This window comes from Bos grunniens, chromosome 18 (genome assembly GCF_055505025.1).
Source record: "Bos grunniens cultivar Pamir isolate PY7600 chromosome 18, Bosgru_T2T1.0, whole genome shotgun sequence".
NCBI classification, from domain to species: Eukaryota; Metazoa; Chordata; class Mammalia; order Artiodactyla; family Bovidae; genus Bos; species Bos grunniens.
In genome coordinates this window covers 25296210-25322744 of record NC_141182.1, presented here as the reverse complement: position 1 = coordinate 25322744, position 26535 = coordinate 25296210, and the positions used below count along the sequence as shown (strand labels likewise).

Below are 26535 nucleotides of genomic sequence, written 5' to 3'. Positions count from 1 at the left end.
CCTCAGAAAACATGGTAAGAGGCTTAGATGAAGATGAGACCAACTTCCTTGATGAGGTTTCTCGGCAGCAAGAGCTAATAGAAAAACAGCGAAGAGAAGAAGAACTGAAAGAACTGAAGGAATACAGAATATCCTTTGTACTTTGCTAGGAATCTGTAAGGTGTCAGCTTCTCATCAACATCTATGCATTTCAGTTTTTTCATTATAGAATGAGGGTCTTCTGCCTGGTCATCTTTAAGTTCCCTTTCAACTGTGGTGTTCCTGTGATGCTGAATAACTGTCAGCGATATGTAGAGTTATGTTGCGTGCAAGAGTCTGTTGCAATCAAAAGTCCAGATCCTTCAGGATTAACTAAAGGCCTAAATCCTAATGGTCAGTACCACAGTATTCTTGCCTTGTGAGATTAGACTCTGAAACAGATGGGCGATGAAATAAACCTCATCCAGGGGAGAAACTGGCTTCTAGGTTTTTTAAAGGAAATTTTTAGCAACCCTCCTGTGTCCTCAGACCTTCCCTACAGATACAGCCTGGTCTGTCTCCGTAGAGGGGTAGGGAAAGCAGCCAAGAGGACTTTGCTTTGACTCACTGTTATCTTTCTGGCATCCACTTGCATGTCTTACTAGGCATCCCAAATGTAACTTGGCTGAATCAAAATTCTCAGTTCCACGCCTCACTACTCCTACCTTCACTATACTACCTCCCTCCAAATCTCTTTCTGGTATCTGCCAAACTACCTCCAAAATGTACTCCAAATCTTGCAGCTCTTGGTGTCTCTGTTGCCACTGCAGTCGTCATAGACCTTCTCTGGACTACGTGACCATCTAATTGTCTCTGCTTCTGTTCTCCCTCCCAGTCCATTCTCTAGACGATAGTCTGGGGAACTTTTGAAAACATACGTGGGATCATATAACTTTCCTGTTTCAAACGCTAGTGGCTTTCTGTTGCATTTAGACTTAAAATCTGCATTCTTAACCAGGTCCTACAAGGTTCTGCATGATTTAGGCCAACTCACCTCCCTGTTGTATCTTGAACTACTCTTGTTCCTGTTTACTACACTCCAGCTTACTGCCCGTCTTTATGTTCTTCTCATACTGAGCTCTGATTCCATTTCAAGGCATTTGTATTTGCTATTTCCTCAGCCTGGAATGCTCTGCCCTCAGATTTTACAGGGCTTGCATTTCATGACACTTGGGTCTCAGCACCCTTCCTCATAGAGATCTTCCCCAAGCACTCCATGTAAAGTTGCAGCCACCCCATCACTGACTATAATGTCATTTTTTAAAATAGTATGTCACTACCTGAAAATCTTTATATACTTATAGGTTTGTTTGCCTCTTTACTGCTGAAATATAAAGTAAGCACCATAAGAACAAAGACTTGATCACCACTGATTTCTCCTGTTCTTGGTATATATAGTAGGTTCTCAGTATATGTGTGAAGAAATTAATGAATGACTCGTAGAAGAGGTTAAAAAGGCCACCTTAGCATCTTCCTCCTGTGAGAAAGCTTATTTGAGTATTTCAAGCTTATATGTTGAATAACCTCACTAGTGTGGTAACAGGCTTTTTTACCTCTAAGATTGGTGCTATGACTGTGTGTAAGCACTAGTTGGTATTTTTTTTGCAGAGTGTGTGCAGTTGGTCCCATTAAAGAGTTATGTAGGAGAAAATGTGAACAGATTCCCAGGAATTTGGTTAAAGACAAGGTGACTGACGGTGGTTGAGATAAGGTAGCAACATGCTGCCACAAAATGTGCTCTGAACAGGTAGTGAAAGACATGGCTGCCAGTCTCTGTTTTCCAAGTGGAATTCTGGTATAACACTAAGGTAGAAGTTGATAGAAAAAATTACACCTCCATCCCAACTGTAGAATTGAGGCTGATTCTTATGAAGCTTCCCTCCCCTACTCTATTGCGTCATAACCCCAGGATGGTATTATGCATTGATGTTGGCAGAGATGGGCAGGTATATGTACTGCATTGTTTCAGGCATCCAGCTTTTTCCTCTAAGGAAAAAATATATTTTCATTTGAATTATGCCTTGTTTTATGTGCTTAATTTGGCGGGCAAGCAAATAAGACCGTGTCTCCCAAGGCAACATTCTGGAGAGTATTGTTGGTGTGGTATGAGTATGAGAGGCCCTTGGGTTTTCAGTTCAAAGGGAAAGATGAACAGGGCAGCCTTGAGGTAAAAGAAACTTTTCTGTCCTGATAACATTGCAGTACAACATTGAAGAGGCTAAAGTTCTGTCTAGAAAAACTAAGACAAAGCAAGCCTTCCAACCGACTGATGTATAATGTGCTAATCCCAAGCATGCATGTAGCCAGAGACATGTTGAGGTAGGAACTGAGGTTTAGACATCTTTTTATTAAAGCTCTAAATCAGGAGATGGTTCTTGGTTTTGCTTGGTTGGTATAAGATATATTTTATAATGTGATACTGGTGAATACAAGTAAGCTGCAGTTTGTGCCAGTATAAACAGAACTTTTGTTTTCTTTAGGTTAGAACAGTATTTATTAATATGTGTGTTCAAATACAATGTGACCTTTTAAAAACTGCTTCATGTAGTCTATTCCTTGAGACTTTTGAAATGTATTTGTATATTTAAAACATTTTAGGGGGAGAGGATCTTAAGGGGGAAAAAGGACTTGGGCTTTGGATGTGGATCAAAAATATTACCACCTCCCTCCCTGCCCACCAAAAAAGAAGTTGAGAGCTTTTCTTCACTTAAGAAGAATAAAAGTTAAATGTTGGTTTTTGTCTTTGTCTTGGTATTATAAATGTGTGATTTTGTTAAATTTTTTCTGTTGTACTTGAAAGTTTCTATCCTTAATAGTGGAGTTGTAGGTAAAAATCACAGCATGCTCATGGATTTTGGTATTCTGTACTAGAAAGATGAAATTTCTATTTCATTTTTATTCTAAAAAAAAAGAACATTTAGTATTAACATATCAGTTTCCATGATTACCTTAAAAACATTAAATAGATGAAACTCAGAATAAAGCTGAGTATAAAGTATAATCCCTGTTGAATATTACAAATGTTTAAGATAACTGGGTCCCACAAGAATTGAGTGTCTGAAAATTAGACACTAGAATTAGAAATTAAAATTTCCTAATTTCTGGTACCCAGTTTTTCCATTGTTCAAACATACAGGAATAGCTTAGACCGTAAAGTCCCACCTCCACTCCTTTGGGCTGATAATACATAGTCTTGGATATCTTGAGCACTAGATGTCGCTGCTGTTCCAGCAAGGTACCACTGCATCTTAAGTAAGGAACTGCACCATGTTCCAGTACTTATTTATTGACTAATACCTTGTGAGAGAGCATGAAAGGGAAGGAGAGGAGGGAGTTGGTGAAGAGAACAAAAGAAATTGACAAACCTTGAGAGCCATAGATTGAAATCAAGTTTGAAAACAGTATGTAACAAATGAACTGGTTGTTTTATGCCTTTAAACAGTTTTTCAGTCCTTGTGTTGTCTATGCACAGGAGTTTCTCATTAAAATCACCCTCAGAGTGTTTAATACAGGTTCCTGGGCCTCTGGAAGTCCTCATTCAGTAAGTAGGTTTGGGATAGGGGAGGGACCCTGTTTTTTAAATGAGCCTTAAGATGATTCTGATGTTGTCTTACATCCGCAGAATAGGAGTTAGTCTTCATAATATCTAAAGCTGAATACTACTAGTCATAGGACACTCTGCAAAATTTTTATTTTATTCTTAGGGGGAAAAGCAAGTAATTTTTCTGCAGTCAGGGAAGCTACACTTTTTTCTGTTGGATTCTTCAGGATCTTTGTTTTCCCCAAGTATGATATTGGCCATGTTTTTGGTAATAGCACGTGTTCTGGTCATCCTCAGGATTTTCTTTGGGAATCAAAGGGAAAAAATTTGCTTCTCTGTATTATTTTGGGCTTGCTTTACCATCTTCCTCCTAGTCATGTTCATTTCTCTTTAAATCAGCTGGATTTGACTGGCAGAATAAAGGCGGGGGGGTGTTTTTGTTTCCTTTGGCAGTGCTTCTTGGCATGTGGAATCTTAGTTCCCCAACCAAGGATTGAATCTATCCCCCTGCAGTGGAAACACAGAATCCTAAACACTGGACTCAAAGAAAAGTCTGGGGAGGGCGTTTTTTAAATAAGTAGGGCAAACATTCCATGGCAGAGCTGAAGTGCTTGTGAGTTACAGGTGCCTTCCACGTCTTGATTTATCCCTGTCCTGCTATAGCTCTCCTTTTTGCTTAGTTTGATCCTTAACCTGTAACTCACAGTAATCTCAACAAGGTTGGAATTTCTTCAGAAAACAAGAAGGAAGTGGAGAAGAAAGCTGTGAAACCCATAGAAACCAAGAACAAGTTCTCCCAGGCAAAGCTGTTGGCAGGAGCTGTGAAGCATAAGAGGTCAGCCCTCATTTACACGACTTTAATCTCCCTCTGCCTGTGTGCCCCCAAATGCCAGAGTAATGGTAGTCAGCACAGAGTTACCTAAGCACAAGGCTTGGTGATGACCCTCCCTCGCTCCCCTGTCAGATTTGGTGTTTTCTGACGCCTTTGACCTTTGTGTCTCTGTTCGTTCAACATAACCACTCTTCATTGGACACTTAAGTACTTTCAGTGCAGGTGATATTTTATTCGTCTATGAAGTACAGAGACTGAGAATCTCAGAGGTTGAGAACCTTTGTCCAAAGTCAAAAAGTAACAGGAGAGGTGGAATTCAACATTTGAGCATCTGTGTTTCTAGGCAAACAAGGTAGCAAGTTCTGTGGAAGGATTTATATAGGGTGTATTGAGAGCAGGGAGGATAGCATATTAAAAAGCAGAGACATTACTTTTCCAACAAAGGTCCGTCTAGTCAAGGCTATGGTTTTTCCAGTGGTCATGTATGGATGTGAGGGTTGGACTGTGAAGAAAGCTGAGCGCCGAAGAATTGATGCTTTTGAACTGTGGTATTGGAGAAGACTCTTGAGAGGCCCTTGGATTGCAAGGAGGTCCAACCAGTCCATTCTAAAGGAGATCAGTCCTGGGTGTTCATTGGAAGGAATGATGCTGAAGCTGAAACTCCAGTACTTTGGCCACCTCATGCGAAGAGTTGACTCATTGGAAAAGACCCTGATGCTGGGAAAGATTGAGGGCAGGAGGAGAAGGGGACGAGAGAGGATGAGATGGGTGGATGGCATCACTGACTCGATGGACGTGAGTCCGAGTGAACTCTGGGAGTTGGTGATGGACGGGGAGGCCTGGCATGCTGCGATTCATGGGGTCACAAAGAGTCGGACATGACTGAAGCGACTGAACTGAACTGAATGAGAGCAGGGAGGAGGAATAACTGCTTGGAGTGGGTATATGTGACTTGTGTTGGGGAAGTTAAGGAAGGCATTAGAAAGGAGACTGATTAGGTAGGACTATGAAGGAAATGGCAGCCTACTCCAGTGTTCTTGCCTAGAGAATCCCAGGGATGGGGGAGCCTGGTGGGCTGCCGTCTGTGGGGTCGCACAGAGTCAGACATGACTGAAGCGACTTGGCAGGCAGCAGCATGAGGGCTTTAACAGGCAGACAAGGAGAGCAGAACATCCCAGGCTGGGAGAAGAGCTGGGTCAAAGGCTGTGAGATCTGTAAGAAGGTGGCAGCTGTGATAGGGTTACACACCTGTCTGGGACTCTGCTTGTTTGATGTGGGGTGGCAGCACTTCCTAGAGGTTTTGGTAAGTTGTCTGTTGTTTGTTTCTCTTCTTTCAAACCCTGAAATGGCACCAAAGTGATTAAATTTGGTCATTTCAATTTGATCAACTCTACTATAAGTAAAATGATACTAAGCTGAAGTGCAGTCTGTTAGGAAAATCAATATGGTATTTTGGCAGCCAGCCACATGTTTTGAAGAAAGTGCATTGATGGAGTTTTGTGGTTTGGAAAACACTAAATGCTGGAACAGTTTCCTGGAAACATTGCTCGCAACATTGTTTACATGTAAAAATGTCATCGTGGCATAGCAGCAAAGGGGAGGCATATCAGAGGCCTGAAAAGGGCCAGTTACCCAAGCCATGGATTGTTCCTTTCAGCTTTTCATATAAACTTGCTTGCCTGGTCCAGTATCTTTGGGGATTTGGACTTGGGTCAGTTGTACTGGGCTGCACCAAGAGGGGGCTCTCTAGGTAGTCAGTCAGTGTCTCCAGTGTCTTGCTTCTAGCAGAATGGGTGTTGTAAGTATCTCTCCTAGTCCTTGTGCTGTGCTGTGCTTAGTCACTCAGCTGTGTCTGGCTCTTTGCGACCCCATGGACTGTACCCCCCAGGCTCCTCTGTCCATGGGGATTTTCCAGGCAAGAATACTGACATGGGTTTCCATGCCTTCCTCCAGGGGATCTTCCCAACCCAGGGTCAAACTCAGGTCTTTACCATCTGAGCCACCAGGGAAGCCCCTCCTAGTCCTTCTATACCACCTTTTATTAGATAATCCTTTATTGTTGTTTTGTGCAGCAAGGTAATAAATGAGTCTCCTGGGGCAGGTGTTCCTAATCTACCCAGCTTTGGGTTTATTAGAGTCACCTGGGAGTTTGTTAATCCTGTGGATTGCCTCACACTGATTCTGGCTCAGTATGGAGTGAGGTCTGGGAGTCTTTAAGTTCGTGGATGACTCTAATGCTCAGTGAAAGTCTGATGCCTGATGTGTGTATGAAGAGAGAGAAGTCACTCAGTTGTGTCTGACTCTCTGCGACCCCATGGGTTATAGCCTACCAGGCTCCTCCATCCATGGGATTGTCCAGGCAAGAGTACTGGAGTGGGTTGCCATTTCCTTCTCCAGAGAATCTTCCCGACCCAGGGATTGAACCCAGGTCTCCCGCATTGCAGGCAGACAATTTACTGACTGAGCCACCAGAAAAGCAAGCATAGTAATAAAACAAGAACCTGTGAACCCATCACTCATTTTAAGACCTAGAACATTAGTGATACCGAGTCTGCCTCTGTGCTCTTCCCCGTTCTGTCTCCCTGCCTTGTCATCCTCACACCACTTTCCTTAGTCTAGTTCATCATTCTTTTGTCTTTCTTTACTTAGTAGGTTTCCTATGTAGGTATCCATGAACCATATAATAACTTGTTTGTTTTCGAACTTTATTAAAAATGATTTCATTGTCAGTACACCATCTTCTGTGAATTCGGCTTTTTGCTCAAATTGTTTCTGTGACTAAAACAGTTTTGTGTATATGTGTGTGCAGCTGTAATTCATTCACTTTCATTGCTGTATAATAGTACATTATTTGAGATATCAAACTTTGTTCATTCTCCTGTGAGTGAATGTTTGAACTAGGACACATGGTGCCGATGGGCCAAGGACAAACTTTGTACGTGTGTGCATGTTTCTCTGGAGTCATGTGTCCAGTATGATAGCCCCTGACTACCTGTGGCTATGTAAATTTATTATTTTTTTTAATTTTATTTTATTTTTAAACTTTACATAATTGTATTAGTTTTGCCAAATATCAAAATGAATCCACCACAGGTATACATGTGTTCCCCATCCTGAACCCTCCTCCCTCCTCCCTCCCCATACCATCCCTCTGGGTCGTCCCAGTGCTCTGTAAATTTAAATTAATTAAAATTAAAAGAAATTTAAAATGCAGTCTCCTAGCCACAGTAGTCACATTTTAAGTGTTAAATGACTCCATGTGGCTTGTTGCTACCCTAGGGGATAACATAGATACAGCAATAAAGTGATTTATAAAATAGTATCTCCTTATGGTCTTAATTTGCATTCCCCTGCTAACAAATGTAGTTGACATTTTATATGTTGGTTTGCCATTCATGTGTCCCATTGTCCTAAAAGATCTATTCATTTATATTCTTTTTTTTTTTTACTGAGTTATTTGTAATTTTCTTACTAATTAACAGGCTTTTTTTTTTTTAACATTTTTTTCCTATAGTTTATAGCTTATCTTTTTAATTTTAAAGTGGTCAAATATATTTAATTTTAAGATGGTCGGTTTTAAAAAACTGATCTATAATTGATGTATAACAGTTTCAAATATGCAACATAATGATTTGATAATATATATGTATATATAGTGAAATGATGGCCACGATAAGTCTAGTTGACATAGTTACACAACCATACATAGTTACACACTTTTTTCTTGTGATGAGAAACTCTAAGATCTACTCTTAGCAGCTTTCAAATATACAATACTGTATCACTAACTATAGTCATCGTAATGTACATTATATCCTCAGAACTTATTTTTTTGATAGAAGGTACATTCTTCTCAGGGATGTCTTGTTTATTTTTGGCCACTTCATTCTTCTATATAAATTTTAGATGTAGTTTTAAGTTCTTTAACAGCCCCTATTGGGATTTTTATTGAATGCTATTAAATTGCTTGATAAATTTATGGAGAAATCAGATCTTTATGTTTTTGAGCCTTTATTCATGGTTTATATCTACATTTGTTTGTTTCCTTTAGTTAAAGTCATTCAGTAAAGTCTTAAGAGTTTTGTTGTTTTTTTCAAAGATTGTGTACATGTCTTTGATTAGATTTATTCCTAGGTATTTTATCTTTTTTTGTTGCTGGTAAATAAAAATGCATTTGATTTTAGTATATTTGTATCCAGCCACCCAACTTTTATTAACTTTACTGATAATTCTTATCAACTGTAATAATTTATTGGTGAATTCTCTGAAATTTCTATGTAGAAGGTCACTAAATGATGAGTTTTTTCCTTATACCTTTTAATTCCTTTTTCTTATTGAGCTGGTTGGGACCACCAGCAAAATACTAGAACAATTACTGTGCACATCCTTGTTTTATGTCTAATTTTAAACCGAATGCTTATAACTTTTCACTGCTAAGGATGGTATTTATAGTTCTGTTCCTAGTTTAAGAGGGTTTTTTTTGTTTTTTTTTTTTTTTGTAGCCATGAATTATTAAATCTTGTCAGTTTTTTCCTGCTTTTGAATTGATAAAATAAAATTTTCTTTTTTACTGTTACAGTGAAAAAAATAAAGATTTTTCTGATGTTGCATTCCTGGTGATAAACCCAACTTGCAGTGATATATTTTTTTCTCTTTTTTTTAAACTTTGCTGGATTTGGCTTGCTAATGTTTTGTATAGGTTGTTGCAGTTTTCATCATGATTGAGACTGGCCTGTACTTTTTCCCCCACTTTATCTGATTTTGATGTGAAAATTAAATCTAACTTCACAGAATGATTTAGGGAGTGTTCTTTCTTTTTCTCTTTTCTAGAGCACTTTGTATAAGATAGTAGTGTTCTTTTGTGAAGGTTTTGTAGAACTCAATAAAATCACTTTGGGCCCCTCTTTATTTTGTTACTATAGGACTATCTACCTTTCTCCAAATCTTTTTGATCAGTTTTTTTAGTTGTATTTTCTGGGAATTTGTTCGTTTTGTCTTTTTTCGAATGCATTAGCTAAATTGTCAGTATTCTTTATTTATCTAACTGCTCTTGTCCCCTTTTCACCCCAAATATTGATGAGTTGTACTTTTATTCTTATTTTGACTATTTTCTTGAGAAGGTAGTCTGTTTTATTAGCCTTTTCAAAGGCCTTTTGGATTTAGTTTTTATTATTTTTGCTCTTTAATGTCTTCTGCATTCCTTCTTTGAAATATTCTTTACTTTCTCAAGCTTATACTTTTATTATTTCTGTTACAAACAACTGTCAGATACCAAACTAATTAATTTTCAGCTCTTTTCAGTTATAGGCATCTAAGATCCAACCAGTCCATTCTAAAGGAGATCAGCCCTGGGATTTCTTTGGAAGGAATGATGCTAAAGCTGAAACTCCAGTACTTTGGCCACCTCATGCAGAGTTGACTCATTGGAAAAGACTCTGATGCTGGGAGGGATTGGGGGCAGGAGGAGAAGGGGACGACAGAGGATGAGATGGCTGGATGGCATCACCGACTCGATGGACGTGAGTTTGAGTGAACTCCGGGAGTTGGTGATGAATAGGGAGGCCTGGCGTGCTGCAATTTATGGGGTCGCTTTAAGAGTCGGACACGACTGAGCAACTGAATTGAAAACTATAGTTTTTCCTCACCTTTCATTGTATGCAATTTTCTGTTTCCAAGTAAGTATTTTTAAATATCCATTTTGATTTCTTTCTTGACTCATGACTTAGACATTTTAAAAAATTTCCAGACATACTGAGGTAGTTCAGTTCAGTCACTCAGTTGTGTCCTACTCTTTGTGACCCCATGAATCGCAACACACCAAGCCTCCCTGTCCATCACCAACTCCCGGAATCCACCCAAACCCATGTCCATTGAGTTGATGCCATCCAACCATCTCATCCTCTGTCGTCCCCTTCTCCTCCTGCCCTCAGTCTTTCAATGAGTCTTTCAGTTCAGTTCAGTCGCTCAGTTGTGTCCGACTCTTTGCGACCCCATGAATCACAGCACTCCAGGCCTCCCTGTCCATCACCAACTCCCTGAGTTCACCCAAAGTCTTGTCCATTGAGTCGGTGATGCCATCCAGCAAATTTCTGCCTTAATCGCATTGTGGTTTGTATGTACTAATTCTTTTGAAATTAGATTTGCTTTGTGACCTTTTCCTGAGATTAATTTTTGTGTATGTTCCAAGTTAAGGAGAATTTGTGTTATGTGATTGTTCTGGATTGTATGTAGGTACAACAAAACAAACTTGTGGATTGTATTGTTCAAATCTTCTGTGTCTTTAGGTATTTGTCTGCTTGTTTTATTAGTACTTGAGGGGAGTATTTTGAAATCTCCCATTATTGTAATGATTTCTTGATTTTTCTTCAGAGTCTATTGAATATAGTTTTAAGCTCTTTAATTAGAAGCATAGATGTTTGGGATTGTTATTTCTTTGTAGTGATTTAAACTTTGTTTCATTATAAACTAACCTCCTTATCCCTTGTAATACTTTCGTTTTTAAAGTCTGTTTTCTTAATATAGGTGCTCCAGCCTTCTTTGGGTTAGTATTAGCTACGCTGACTCTTTCCATTCCTTTACTGTAAATCTTCTAAGTTGTTTGTTATGCTTCTGTTAAGTTTTTAGTTAATCATAAATAGCTGACTTGAAATCATCTGTTAAACTCTCTTTAAAGGTAGGCTTGGACTTACTAGGATTTTTTTGTATAGTTTCTACTATCTTTTCTAAAATTAATTTTTTGATCATCCCACGTGACTTGCAGGATCTCAGTTCCCAGACCAGGGATTGAATGTGGACAATGGCAGTGAAAGCCTGGAATCCTAACCACTAGACCACCAAGGAACTCTGCAGTTTCTACTATCTAATGTTATTTGTCTTTTTACTTGAAAACTCTTTTCCTTATATTCTTTTTATTAAAATTTTGATGATAATTGTAAAATTTTTAATTCTCTTTTTTTCTATTAGTTTGGATTTATGTATTCTGTTTCTGTTCTTTTGTGCCTTAAGTTGGCAATTTACCAGGAATACTTAGCAAAACCATAAAGTAAATAGCTTACTTGCCTGCAGAATTATCCATAGATCCTAGAACTTTTAGCCACAATAACCTTCTTCCTTCCTTACGCGCTGTCCAGGACTTTAGTATGGTCATGTTTAATACCACAAATTAGATGTTGTTTTTTATATAGACAATGTTTGTCTAGATTTGTATTGGCCAGTTTCTTTGTTCGCCATCTCTTCCTTTTGGGATTAAGGCCTTCCTTTTAGGACCGTTTTCTTCCTCTTTGAATTGCATTCTTTTTTTTCTCACTGTCCTAACTTGTTTAATAGGTACAAATTTACAAACATTACACATAGTAGTAGTAATGGCGGACTTGGAGAACGTTGTGCATTTTCTGAGCTGCGTGGTGAGAGAAGTACATTCTTTAGATAATCTTTTAGTGAAGGTATTTTGGGTGACATTCAGACTCTCTAGCGTGTCACTAAATTTAGTCTTTAATAACTACATTTTTGTCATTTATAAGCATGTCTAGATATTCTTGAAATCGATCTGTGGTTCTAACCAAGATGAATGATGACAATAAAGAATCTGATATTTAAGTGATACTTGAGGATGTTACTTCACCCCTTGAATTGGTCAGAGGTTTAAATTCTTTATAACAATAATTTAATTGTTCTCTAAAGCAATTATCCTTGAATTAAAAAATAGATTTAAAAAATAGTATAATTGGAAGGAGATTAAGAAGCTGAAATGAAGACTTTCAGATCATCTCAGCTCCTGAGGCTACCTAAAACCCATATAAAATGGTTTTTGGAGCTCCTGATTCCCTAAGATTTGACCTAGCTCAAATCACATATTTTTTTGTTTGTTTGTTACAGTTCAGAGAGTGGAAACAGTGTGAAAAGACTGAAATCTGACCCTGACCCAGATGACAAGAATCAAGGTGGGTGGCAGCTTTCATATCATTCTTTACCCATCATACACATGAACCATGGTAAAAGGCTGGAATGCATTGTATCTGTGGAGGAACACGTGTATCCCCGAGCAAACCTACCTAAACTTAGCAAGCCATTTTAAACCATGCAGGGTTTAAACCTAGGATTATATCAGCTGCCCAACAAAGTAATATGTTAGAAACCATGGAACTGATAAATGACAGTTACGTTCTCTCAGGAGTGCTAACAAAGCCAAAGCCCTGGTGATACCAACCTCTACTCACAAAGAGTTTTTCTTTCTCCCTTAAATGTCAAGTTTCTTCATTTCACCTGGCTGGCTACCAGTGAGAGGTAGAATGCCTGGCTCCTTCTGTTGGGTGGATTGGATTGGACCAAGAAGCTAAATAGTTTCCAAAGAGTACACTTTCTTTGGTGGTTTCTTTCATGTGATCAAATCTGGTACTGTATTAAGTGGCACCAAGTTATAAGTGAGAGTGAGTTACTCAGGACTGAATCAGGGATAAGAAATTCAAGAGTGTTTTCAGTTCTTCTGACTTCCTGTGGAATTGAGACTCTGAGCTGAACTCAAAGTGCCATCATTGAAACAGGGCTTACATTTATTTCTCTTTTAAAAAAAGATATTTTAAAATATGTTTTTTCTTTAAAAATTTAATGGATATTTTAAAATACGTATCCACTGAAGTCCAATAACGGTGGGCTGTTGCTGATACCTTTTTGCTCTAGAAGTTACTTGTGAAAAGGATCTTCAGTGAAGAACTTTCCTTCTCCCTGTATGTACTCTTCCATCCAATTCTCCTTCCCAGAGGGAAATACATTTTTTTACATGTTTATCTGGATATATGTGTATATCCAGATTATTCTATGTGTGTATCAGTTCAGTTCAGTCGCTCAGTCGTGTCCAACTCTTTGCAACCCCATGAATCACAGCACGCCAGGACTCCCTGTCCATCACCAACTCCCGGAGTTCACTCAGACTCATGTCCATCGAGTCAGTGATGCCATCCAGCCATCTCATCCTCTGTCGTCCCCTTCTCCTGCCCCCAATCCATCCCAGCATCAGAGTCTTTTCCAATGAGTCAACTCTTCGCATGAGGTAGCCAAAGTACTGGAGTTTCAGCTTTAGCATCATTCCTTCCAAAGAACACCCAGGACTGATCTCCTTTAGAATGGACTGATTGGATCTCCTTGCAGTCCAAGGGACTCTCAAGAGTCTTCTCCAACACCACAGTTCAAAAGCATCAATTCTTCGGCGCTCAGCTTTCTTCACAGTCCAACTTTCACATATAGGCAATTACAAATACGCTCTTTTTTAAAAAAAAAAAGTTTTATTATAGCTAACTTAAAACATATGTAGATATTGAGATAATAGTATGATGAACCCCATCATGTACCCTCAATTTTTAACATGTCCAATTTTCTTTTTTTTTTAAAGAAAGTTTTATTTTCTTATTCTTTATTTTGGCTATACCACATGACTTGTGGGATCTTAGTTTCCCATTTGCTGTGGCTAAGACTTTCAATACTGTGTTGAAGAGAAGTGGTGAGAGTGGGTATCCTTGTCTTGTTCCAGATTTTTAGCAGAAAGGTTTTCAGCATTTACCATTGAATATTATATTGGCTGTGGGTTTGTCATAAAAGCATTTTATTATGTTGAGATATGTTCTTTCTATACTCACTTTTGCAAGGATTCATCATCATGAATGGAGGTTGATTTTTATCAAATACTTTTTCTGCATCTATTGAGATGGTCATGTTGGTTTTGTCCTTTTTTTTTTGTTGGTGTGGTGTATCATGCTGATATCAGTACACTGAACCATTGTCATGACCCTGGAATGAATTCAACTTGAGTCATGGTGTATGACCTTTTCTATGTGTTTTTGGATTCTGTTTGCTAGTTTGAGAATTTTTGTGTCTATATTCATCAAAGTTATTGGCCTGTAACTTTCTTGGTAGTGTCTTTGTCTGGTTTTGGTATCAGGATGATGGCTTCATAGATGTCTTTGGTAGTGTTCCTTCCTCCTCAGTCTTTTGGAAGAGTTTGAGAAGGATAGGTGTAAGTTTTTCTTTGTATGTTTGTAGAATTTCCCAGTGAAGTCATATGGTTCTGGACTTTTGTTTGTTTTTATTATTACAGATTCGGTTTCATTTCTAGTGATTGGTCTGTTCAAGTTATCTGTTTCTTCTTGGTTCAGTTTTGGTGGACTGTATGTTTCTAGAAAGTTGTCCATTTCTTTGAGGTTGTCAAATTTGTTGGCATATAATTGTTCATAGTATTCTCTTACGGTTTTTTGTATTTTTGTGGTATCTATTGTGATTTCTCCTCTTTTATTTCTTAATTGTTTATTTGGGTCTTCTCTCTTTTCGTCTTGTTGAGCCTGCCCACAGGCTTGTCAATTTTGTTTATCCTTTCAAAGAACCAGCTCTTGGTTTTATTGATTTTTTTTTTTTCCTATTTTTAAATCTCTTTTATTTATTCCCTCTCTGATCTTTATTATCTTCTTCCTTTTCCTGACTTAAGTTTTGTTTGTTCTCTGTCTCATTCTTTTAGGTGATGGGTTAGGCTGTTTGATTTATCTTGTCTTGAAGGCCTATATTGCTATGAACTTTCTAAGAACTGCTTTTGCTGCATCCCATGGATTTTGTGTGGTTGTGTTTTCATTCTCATTTGCCTCAAGATATTTCTTGAATTTCTTCCTTGATTTCTTTGTTGATCCATTGGTTTTTTAGTCATGTTATTTAGCCTTCCTGTAATTTTTTTTCTTGTTTCTTTTTCTGTGGTTGGTTTTTAGTTTTATATACCCTTGTGGTCAAAAATGGAGAAGGCAATGGCACCCCACTCCAGTGTTCTTGCCTGGAGAATCCTAGGGACGGGGGAGCCTGGTGGGCTGTCATCTATGGGGTCGCACAGAGTCGGACACGACTGAAGTGACTTAGCAGTAGCAGTAGTGGTCAAAAAAGATGCTTGAAGTAATTTCTATATTCTTAAATTTGTTTAAGCTTTTTTGTGTTTAATCCTAGAGAATGTTATACGTGGACTTGAAAAGAATGTGTATTCTGCTTTGGGGGGATGTAATGTCCTGAAGATATCAATTAAGTGTAAATGTTCTGTTGTATCATTTAGGATCTCTGTTGCCTTTTCTGTCTCAAAGATGTGTCCATTGATGTTGAGAGGGGTGTTAAAGTCTCCTACTATTACTGTATTCCTATCAATTTCTCCCTTTTTATGTTATTTATGTATTTGGGTGCTCTTATATTGGGTGCATACATGTTGACAAGAGTAATATCCTCTCCTTATATTGATCCATTTATCATTATATAGTGTCCTTCTTTATCTTTGTTTATAGCCTTTGTTTTAAGGTCTGTTTTGTCTGATACAAGTATTGCTACCCTTGCTTTCTTGTAATGCCCATTTTCATGAAATAACTTTCCATTTCTTCACTTTTAATCTGTGGGTGTCCTTTGCCCTAAAGTGGGTCTCTTGTAGGCAGCATGTTGTAGGCTTTTGTTTTTTTTAATCCAGTCTGCCACTCTGTGTCTTTTGATAGAGCACTTATACACTGACATTTAATTATTGATAGATATGTATTCATTGCCATTTTAAACTTTGTTTGCCTGTTGATTTTATTTCTTCTTCCTCTTTTTTGTTTTTTCTTTTGTCCGTTAAGCTTATGTTCTCTTCTTTTTGGATTTTGTGGATCTGTTGTAGGTTTTTGATTTGTGGTTGCCCTGTTTTTCAAGTATGTTAACCCCTTCCTTTATCTACTTGCTTTAGACTGGTGGTCATGTAGGCTCAAACACATTATAGAAAAAAAAAAATCCATGTTTTCTTGCTTTACTCTCCCACATTTTATGATTTTGATGTCCTCTTTTGCATCTTCATGGTCATCCTTTTGCTGTTTATTGTGGTTATCATTGCTTTCAGAGAAAGTTTTAAATTTTTTAAAATCTGTGTAATGTCTTAAGTGATTTATTTCCTATTGTGATTTTCTCCTCTCTATAGATTCTTAGTACTTTTCTATTTAGAGCTGACCTTTCAACATTTCTTTTTTTAAGATAGGTTTAGTATTGCTGTATTCTTTTACATTTTGCTTATCTGAGAAATTCTCCCTCTCTCCCTCTGTTCTGAATGATAATCTTGCTGGGTTGAATATCCTAGGTTGCAGATATTTCCTTTTCAGGAGTTCAAATATATCTTGCCATTCCCTTCTGGCCTGCATTGTTTCTGTAGAGAAGTTAGCTGATAGCCTTATAGGTGTTCCCTTGTAATTAATTTTATTTTTCTTTTGCTGCCTTTAGAATCCTCTTTTTATCTTCAGCTTATGCTATTTTTATTATAATATGTCTTGATGTAGGTCTGTTAGGGTTTATGTTGTTTGGGACCCTCTGTGCTTCCTGTATCTGGATATCTTTTTTTTTTTAATTTGCAGTTCTAATTGAGTGATTTCCATTATTTTTTCTTCTAGATCACATTCATTTTTCTGCATTATTCATTCTGCTTTTCATAGCTTTTAGTTCAGCTTTTATCTCGTCAAATGAATTCTCTAATTTTTCTTGGCTCCTCCTTGTCATTTCTAATTCCTTTTTATAGTAATCTATATTTCTGTTGATATTCTTAATTCCTTCAGTATTTTCATTATCTCCTTTTTGAACTTGGTGTCTATCAGACTGAAGAGGTCTGTTTCATTGTTTGCTCTTTTAAGGGGAATTCTCTTGATCTTTAATTGGGAGTGATTCCTCTCCTTCCTCATTTTACTTACATTTCTCTTGCTCTGTGAGTTTAGGAGAAGCAATTACCTACTGTAGTCTTGGAGGCCTATTTTTATACGGGAACGACCCTTTGTAGCCTGCGTGGGTTTACTTTTTTTTGATGTGAGGGCTGTTTTTAGTATTGGATGCCTGCCACCTCTTTCCGTAGTTCATGCTGGCGTTGTCCCCCTGAGAGGAGGTGTGATTGATATTGTGGTGATTGGAGCCTGCACTGGATGTTGAGCGTGGCCTCCCTTTTGCTCTCTGGTTGTCATTGCCCTGTCTGGGGCAGGATCTGCTCCCTAGGTGCTGGAGTAGAAGCCCCCAGCTCTATTTCTGAGCTGCATTTCTTTTTAAAAATCTATTTATTTATCTTATTTTTGGCTGTGTCGGGTCTTTGTTGCTATGAATGGGCTTTCTCTAATTGTGGCGAGATGAGGCTGCTCTCTAGTTGTGGTACACGGGCTGCTCATTGCATGGCTTCTCTTGTTGTGGAGCACCAGCTCTAAGACATGTGAGCACAGTTGTTGCAGCTCGCGGGCTCAGTAGATATGGCACGTGGGCTTAGTTGCCCTGTTATATGTGGGATCTTCCCAAACCAGAGATCGAACCCATGTCCTTGGTATTGCAAGGCGGATCAGGGAAAGCCCCCTGAGCTGCATTTCTGATCTGTGGTGTGAGGTACGTGGAATTAGAGTATTCCCACTCGGGGAGGAGTCACTGAGTATTTTCTGTTAGAGCTGATCACCTGTGTGTGTGCTCTGCTGTGTCACTTTTCACCTGTTGTGTGGGCTCACAAAGTATACTGTCATTGGCACCACCCTCTGCCCCACCTCAACTATGGGTATTCTGGCAGTCGGCCCTGGCGCCTCTCAGGCTTTGTTTTCACAAAGCCACCAATGCAGATCCACTGAAGTCAGGTCCCAGGACTGCCGTAGTTGCACATCTGGACCCTCTGTGGGAGCTGTGGAGGCAGCTCAGACCCTAGCCCTCCCTGGTCTCAGGAGCAGCAGTTGTCCATTCAGATGTTCCACAGACACTGAATTCACAAAACCAGCCATATAGGTGTAAATCTGTGGTTTGTGCAGTTGTGGGGAAAGATTTCAGCTCTGCTTTCTAAGTCCCATGATCCCTGGGGGCTCAGCTGTGATTTCAGCCCCACCTCTGTTGGGCAGCCCACTAGCGTCTACTCCCAGGACTGCTGAGGCAGTGGCCAGAGTGCTGGAGCCTGCCTGGGCGGGGCCTCTCCTGGAGTGAGAAGAAGCAGGAGCTGGCAAGTGGGGAAAGAGGCTGCAGTGGCAACCCCACCCCTCTCTTTCGCATGCTGATTAACAGTGGTGCTTAGCTTCTCTGGTGGCCTAGGATTCTTCCGGTTACACTCCTGGTTTTTGTGCCCTACACTTTACCCCCTTCAAGCTGTCTCTGCACAATCAACAGCAGTCCTCTCCCTGGGTCTGTCCTCTGAAGCCTGCATTCCAACACCTAGCTCCCATCCCTACCAGCAGACATGTGTCTTAGGCTGTAGCATACAGGATGGTGGCACAGACCATCTCTGTAAGTCTATCTCCTGCCTGCCACTAACTGGTTGTTGCGCTTTCCTCTGAGCCTCTTTTTCGTCTCAGGTGACCTCCTTGCCGGTGAGGGGACTTCCCAGGGTGCCGGAACTTCTGTTCTCCTTCAGCTCCCTCCCCGGGGTTCAGGACCTGTTCTGCTTCTTTTCGTTTTCCTTTTGTACTAACTGGTTTACCTGGAAATCTGTCTTGTCCTTTCAGGTGTTTGAGATTTTCTGTCAGTGTTCAGTGAGATTGTTCCATTTATAGATGTATTCTTGATACATTTGTGGGAAGAGGTGAGTTCCATGTCCTGCTACTCTGCCATTTGAATTCTGGTCTGATAATTGGTTTTTTAAAAATCAGTATCCAAGGAAGGATTAGACATTGTATTTGGTTTACATGGCTTAAAAAAATGATCCAGATATAATTCACATACCATAAAATTCACCCTTTTAAAGGAGATAGTTTAGTGGTTTTTAATAATGTGCATTTATCACCACTGTCTAATCCCAGAACATTTTTGTCATGCCAGAAATGAAGCCCCACCCATGCCCATTAGCAGTTATTCACCGTTCTTCCCTCTCCCCAGCCCTAGCAATCATCAGTCTACTTTCTGTCTCTCTGGATTTGCCTTTTCTGGAAAATTTTATGTAAATGGATTCATGCAACCTATGACCTTTTGTGTCTGACTTCTTTTCACTTAACATGTTTTCATAGTTCACGCTGTGGCATGTATCAGTGCTTTTTACAGCTGAATATCCCATCGTATGATACATCTCATTTTTGTCCACTCATCAGTGGATGAACATTTGGGTTGTTTCCACATTTGGGCTTTTAGGACCCATGCTGTTATGAACATTCATGCCCAAGTTGTGTAAACAACTATTTTCAGTTCTCTTGGGAATATACCTAGTTGTGGAATTGGCTGGGTCATATAGTAAATCTATGCTTAACTTTTTCAGGAGCTGCCAAACTGTTTTCCACAGTCGCTGCACCATTTTTATATACCACCGGCAGTATATATGAGGGTCCGGTTTCTTCACATCCTTATCAACACTCATTACAGAAACTTCTCTGGTGGTCTGGTGGTTAAGACTTTGCATTTCTACACAGGGGGCATGGGTTCCATCCCTGGTCAGGGAACTAAGATCTCACATGTCATGTGGCACACAAAAAAAGAAGAAGAAAAAATAGAAGACTTGTTACTGTATCCTGTGGGTATGAAGTGATCCTTTATTGTAGTTCTGATTGGAGTTTCCCTAATGACTAATGATGTTGGCATTGTGTACTTAATGACCTTTGGTTTATCTTCTTTGGAGAAATATATACTCATATCCTGAGCCTACTTTAGAATTGGGTTATTTTTCTTTTTATTGCGGAGTTATAAGAGTTCTTTATATGTTCTGAATGCTAGACTATTTGTCAGAGAGGTGATTTACAAATATTGTCTCTCTGGGTTGTATAGAAAGAACACGTGATAGTGTTCTTTGGAGCACAAAAGTTTTAAATTTGATGCCATCAATTTATTTTTCTTCGGTTGCTTGTACTTTTAAGAGTCATATCTAAGAAGCTATTGCCTAATTCATGGTCATGAAGATTTACACTTAAATTTTTTTGAAGAGTTTTATAGTTTTAGCTCATAAATTTTGATCTTTGACCCATTTTATGTTAGTTTTTTGACTCAAAAGTTTGTTGAAAGGACTTCTTTCCTCCACTGAATTGTTGTGACACTTGTTGAAAATCAGTTGGACAACATGTATGGGTTTGTTTCTGGACTGTCTTTTCTCTTCCATTGATTTGTATAGCTGTTCTTATGCTGTCATCACACACTTTTGACTTGTTTGTTTGTTTGTGCTCCACGGCTGTGAGGGCCCAGAGTCCTAACCACTGGACCATCAGGGAAGCCCCAGCTACACAGCTTTGATCATTCTGGTCTTGTAGGAAGTTTTGAAACTGGAAATTGTTAGTCTTCCACCTTTGTTCTTTTTCAAGATCGTTTTGGCTACTTGAGGTCCTTTACACTTCTGTTTGAATTTTGGGATCAACTATCACAATAAACTGTGGAAAATTCTGAAAGAGATGAGAATACCAGACCATCTGACCTGCTTCTTGAGAAACCCGTATGCAGGTCAGGAAGCAACAGTTAGAACTGGACATGGAACAACAAACTGGTTCCAAATAGGAAAAGGAGTACGTCAAGGCTGTATATTGTCACCCTGCTTATTTAACTTATATGTACAGTACATCATGAGAAACTCTGGGCTGGAAGAAGCACAAACTGGAATCAAGATTGCCGGGAGAAATATCAATAACCTCAGATATGCAGATGACACCACCCTTATGGCAGAAAGTGAAGAGGAACTAAAAAGCCTCTTGATGAAAGTGAAAGAGGAGAGTGAAAAAGTTGGCTTAAAGCTCAACATTCAGAAAACGAAGATCATGGCATCCGGTCCCATCACTTCATGGGAAATAGATGGGGAAACAGTGGAAACAGTGTCAGACTTTATTTTTTGGGGCTCCAAAATCACTGCAGATGGTGACTGCAGCCATGAAATTAAAAGACACTTGCTCCTTGGAAGCAAAGTTATGACCAACCTAGCTAGCATATTCAAAAGCAGAGACATTACTTTTCCAACAAAGGTCCGTCTAGTCAAAGCTATGGTTTTTCCTGTGGTCATGTATGGATGTGAGAGTTGGACTGTGAAGAAAGCTGAGCACCGAAGAATTAATGCTTTTGAACTGTGGTGTTGGAGAAGACTCTTGAGAGTCCCTTGGACTGCAAGGAGGTCCAACCAGTCCATCCTAAAGGAAATCAGTCCTGGGTGTTCATTGGAAGGACTGATGCTGAAGCTGAAACTCCAATACTTTGGCTACCTCATGCGAAGAGTTGAGTCATTGGAAAAGACTCTGATGCTGGGAGGGATTGGGGGCAGGAGGAGAAGGGGACGAGAGAGGATGAGATGGGTGGATGGCATCACTGACTCGATGGACAAGAGTTTGGGTGAACTCCAGGAGTTGGTGACAGACAGGGAGGCCTGGCATGCTGCGATTCATGGGGTAGCAAAGAGTCGGACACGACTGAGCAACTGAACTGAACTGATTCAGTTTCTATGAAAAAGGCAGCTGGGATTTTGATAGGGATTGTTCAAAATCTGTAGATCAGTTTGGGAATATTGCCATCTTACAGCATCTTAACAGTAGAATAGTATGTCTTTTAAGTTTCATTTAACCTGTGGGTTCTTCCTTTTTCTTTATTTTTGTTTCCTTTATATTTTACTTACAAAGAAACTGAGTCTCTGTCTTGTAGAGTTTTTTGCCCTCTAGTTTTGCTAATTGCATCCCCATGGTATTCCTTTATACCCTTTGTTTTGTGTAAAATGGTAATTAGATCTAGAGCTTGATCAATTCAATTTGATTTTTTGGTAAGATTACTTCATATGTTGTTTTGCATTTCCTATCATCATCATTATCTTAATTAACATATGCTCTGTTGCTTAGTTACCTTGGGAGTCATAGCATACTTATGCATAAAGAGCTTCTTTATTCCTATTTAAGGCTGTGTAATCCATAGTATGGTTGTACCATAGTGTATTTATTTAGTTTTTTTATTGATGAACATTTAGATTGTTTTTATTTTCTAGTGTGATGTTTCATTAAATAATCCTGTGCATGCATTATTTTTCACATTCACAATATGTCATGTTAAATACTTACAAGTAGAATTATTGAGTCAGATATACATTTGTAGTTTAGATAAATATTGCCGAATTGCCCTACTAAGAAGTTGTTCTAGTTTATATTCCCATCAGTGATGTAAGGGTTCCATTTTAATTGGGATCTTTTTAATATATAAGAAACTTGCTAAATTGTGGCTGCTTAAATAGGGTAAGTATATATACTGTGTGTAAAGTGTCAGTAGAAATCTAAATGTATTACAACTAGTTACCAGGGAGCCCTGTATCTGGTGCTTATACACTGATAGGAACTATCTCCATCAGTCAGTGGAAAGGAAAACTTGTGGGCTTCTTTAAACTCTCTAAAGGCAGACAAATTGTATTTAAGAGCCATCTTTTCTTTGTTATTCTAAAGCCCTTCTTCCTACCCTTTCATTCTTATTTTAGAAACTGGACAAGAAATATCCTCTTGGTAGGAGCTAAGGCCCGGTGAGAAGACTGTCGCCTGAAGCTTTAGAGTCTTGACCTTGGCCAATAGAAAGATTTGTCCCTTGAGTCCCCCAGAAGATAGCTCTGTTGTCCTTATGGAGATTCAGGCTTCCCCACTGGAAGCACTGGCTTAAGCTCTGAGCAGATCCAGTGAATGTGCAAGTTGGTCCCATCTACTCTCATGTCACGCATCTGTCTGAATCCCAAGAATGTTCTCCATTAGTAATTTTCAGCGTCAGTTTAGTATGATAATGTGGTCTTGCAAATACAGAAGTTGGCAGGAAACTTCACCAAATGGGTGAGATCAGAGGGCACCATCTTGTTCTCTGTGGGCATTTAACTGCTTTTGGAATGAAATTTGTTAGAGCTGCCATCTCTTTTCTTTCTTGAAACTTCCTAGATAATTGGGAGATATGGTTCTTTCACTTAAACTTTGCTAATGCTATCATGGTCCCGATTCCTTTGGTTACATTTCTGTGGCTGGCTTCCATCTTTCCTTTAGGTCAGCTCTAGTCCTCCACAGGTGCTGTGAACTTGACCCTTCTTTTCTAAGATAGACCTGAAAATTCAATTCATCCTTGAAATACTTAATAAAATGATACATCTCACTGAATAGCTCCACACAAATTCCTTTTCTAAGTAGCTGATTCATGCCCTTATGACATCAGGGTTTTTTTTTTTTTTTTTTTTTTTAAACGTTCCTCAAAATGCTGAAAGTGTCATTGTATGTCTGAGCATAGTAATACAATGAATGTTCAGGTAATAAATGAAATACAGTTTGATATTCTGTCCTAAATTTTCACATTCTCTTCACTCCCACCTCCAAAATCTAGCCATTTGTAGTGAAACTCTGTAATGCATTTTCCTGCGTTCTCACACATTCTGAATGTTGTCCTGCTCTGTGCCCAGGGGGTGGGATAGAGAAAAGAGCCCTTACCTTCCGGAGACTTACAGTCTAAGAGAATGTGGATAAGGAGAAGAGAGTCATTAGGACTGTCAGTCTTCTATAGCCTTCCTGGCTATAATACAGGAGTTATGGAGCTAGAGGGGCTGTCCTTCCTAATTAAGTACCCTAGGATACTCTTTAAATTTTTGCATTTGGCTTTCTTAAAAATTGTATGAATTAGGTAGTCCTATGCACATAATAACAAATTGAAAAGGGACAAAAGAGTGTGGAATGAAAAGTTGTTTTATCTTACAGATCATTGAATACCAGTACACACAGAGATGCTCTACTCTTCTTAATGGCTGGATACTAGTCCCTTTCATTGGTCCTCTATTAATGCACCTTTTGGTTTCTGTTATCAGCAGTGTTGCATGAATATCATTTAAGTGTGAAGAACATGGCCACATTGTCCTACATTCCCTCAGCAACATTATATATAAATGCCTACATTCCCTCAGCAACATATATAAAACATATATAAATGCCCCTCCTTACATATTGTCTATGCTTTAAAGTCATTTGTTTCTTTTTTGGTGAACTGTTTGTGTCTTCTGTCTGCTTTTCTATGTGGTTGTTGATTGGTTGTTGGTTTTGGAATAATTTTTTATATCATAAAGAAGTTAGCTTTTGTGATACTAATTGTAAATATTTGCCTGTTTTTTTGTAACCTTGTTACCACCTCTTCTGCAGTCATTGTCAACTCTCATGTCACTTTTCTGCATCTCCATGTTTTCACATTGCTTATCTGTAGCAGCTTCCTTTTTCCTTATTGGTAATTCCTGAATGAGCAAATGAACTGTGTGTACTGGCTGGTTGAGATCTGTGTCTGCTTCTCAGTGGTATCTTTTTACTTACTCCTCATTTCAGAGGTGTTAGGGGCTTGTTGCGTCGCTAGGAGTCAGACATGACTGAGCGACTTCACTTTCACTTTTCACTTTCCTGCATTGGAGAAGGAAATGGCAGCCCACTCCAGTGTTCTTGCCTGGAGAATCCCAGGGACGGGGGAGCCTGGTGGGCTGCCGTCTGTGGGGTCGCGCAGAGTCGGACACGGCTGAAGTGACTTAGTAGCAGCAGTAGCATCGGGGGCTTGTTAAGGCAAAACCCTAGAAGGTAGTATGCTTGTCAGCCGGAGACAATGAGTGGAACTCCAGCCGTACTGTGTAGTGAGCTCTGGGAACGTTTTAGAACATCATCTTTTGATTCAGGCTTAGTATAATGTTTTCTACTCTAAGTGGCATTTAACTTTAGGTGGGTCTTTGGACCTCCCTCATCAGCAAAATGGGGGATCCTTACATACCAGGTTGTTTCAGTGATTAAATGAGGCTGAAACAGGGAAGAAGAAGGGGTGGAGGAGAGTCCTTAACTTTTCCTCTAACCTTCAAGTTCTGTGTTTTCTAGGTTGAGGCTTTCTGTCATGGAAGTGAGGCCATGACAGTGGGTTTCCTTGGGCGAGAAGAGCCTCAACTACTTGGTGACATCCTATGTGGTCTTAAAATGTTCGCTGCTGTGGCTTTAGTTTTCTCAATTGCAAACGAGAATTCAAAGGAGATGAGTGTGATGATAGTGTTGACTGCATAGTGTTGTTTTGAGGCTTCCAAACGTGAAGCCCTCAACACATGGAAAGCAGGCCATCAACTTTGGAAAAGGGTGCTGAAGTAACAATCCCACCTGCTTTTTTGCAGAAGCCTCGTCCTGCATGTCTCTGGGAAGCACCTCCCTGAGCAGTCCCTCCATCCACTGTCCATCCGCAGCTGTCTGTATTGGCATCCTCCCGGGCCTGGGCGCCTACTCCGGGAGCAGCGACTCTGAGTCCAGCTCAGACAGCGAAGGCACCATCAACGCCACGGGCAAGATCGTCTCCTCCATCTTCCGAACCAACACCTTCCTCGAGGCCCCCTAGCTCCTCTATTCTCACCAAAGGGTGCTCCTCCCCAAGAGTAGACTGGACAGTTCATTCTGCCTACAGGCATTACTTCCCACAGAAAACTCCTTTGCCTGCTCCTTATGCACACCATGACATTTTAAACTGCATCTAAAATGTGCCAGAATCCACCTGTGGCCAGACTTGTGTTTGGTTTCTCTTTCTACTCCAACACAGATGCCCAAGCCAGTCCCGCAACCTCTGTCCGCACTGATGCAGATTGCGGCCCAGCTGAAGTTTCACCAAAAACACCCTGGGAAGATAGGTACCATGCAGCTTGCAAAGAGTTTGGATTCTGGTGCCTTCTTGTTTTTTCTTTTTTCTTTTTTTTTTCTTTTTCCAACATCATTAAGAAGCAGGGACAGTTTATTGAATAGATACCATTTAAACATTCTATTCTAAGTGATTATATTGCATTGTGGAATGTGTGGCAGGCGGGGGTGGGGCGAGGAGAGCCCTAGTAATGGAACAGCGCGCAAGGCCCTGGAACTGGCCGATTCTTGATGTTGTGTGACTAAGTAAAGATTCTAAACTACGTCCACAGGGGGTGTCACTTAACACTTATTGTTCATTAATAAGTTTTTTCTTACCCTTGGCTATTCCTTCTCCCTCCATCTAATCCCACTTCAGATTCTAAATCTTAGAGAAACAAACGCAGGCCTTATTTTGTTGTAGCCAGAAATCAGAAGTACTGATAGTGTGTGGACAAGATTACTTATTTCTGGCAGCTCCTGATTCTAGTATTGCAAGTCAGTGGAACACTGCCCTCTCTGTTGGATACATTTATATTTGTGGCTTCTAATTGTGGAAGCTGTTTCTAACCTAAAGGTGCTGCCCTCCTACTTTTCTCTGCTTTGGTCTG

At 39.6% G+C, this 26535-nt stretch overlaps 1 protein-coding gene across 12 annotated transcripts in view; it reads left to right on the top strand.

The window, feature by feature from the left end:
- Positions 1–26214, top strand: part of PSME3IP1 (proteasome activator subunit 3 interacting protein 1) — a 41105-nt gene extending 14891 nt beyond the window's left edge. For 11 of the 12 annotated variants that reach the window (XM_086350794.1, XM_086350795.1, XM_086350792.1 and 8 more), the window contains 4 exons: positions 7–129; positions 4265–4394; positions 12267–12331; positions 25435–26214. In XM_086350794.1, the coding sequence (XP_086206920.1) occupies positions 7–129; positions 4265–4394; positions 12267–12331; positions 25435–25652 (536 nt within the window). In that variant the 3' untranslated portion in view covers positions 25653–26214. The remainder of the gene's footprint in view (positions 1–6; positions 130–4264; positions 4395–12266; positions 12332–25434) is intronic. The other variant, XM_086350798.1, reaches the window with a different exon arrangement.
- Positions 26215–26535: the final 321 nt, after the last annotated feature.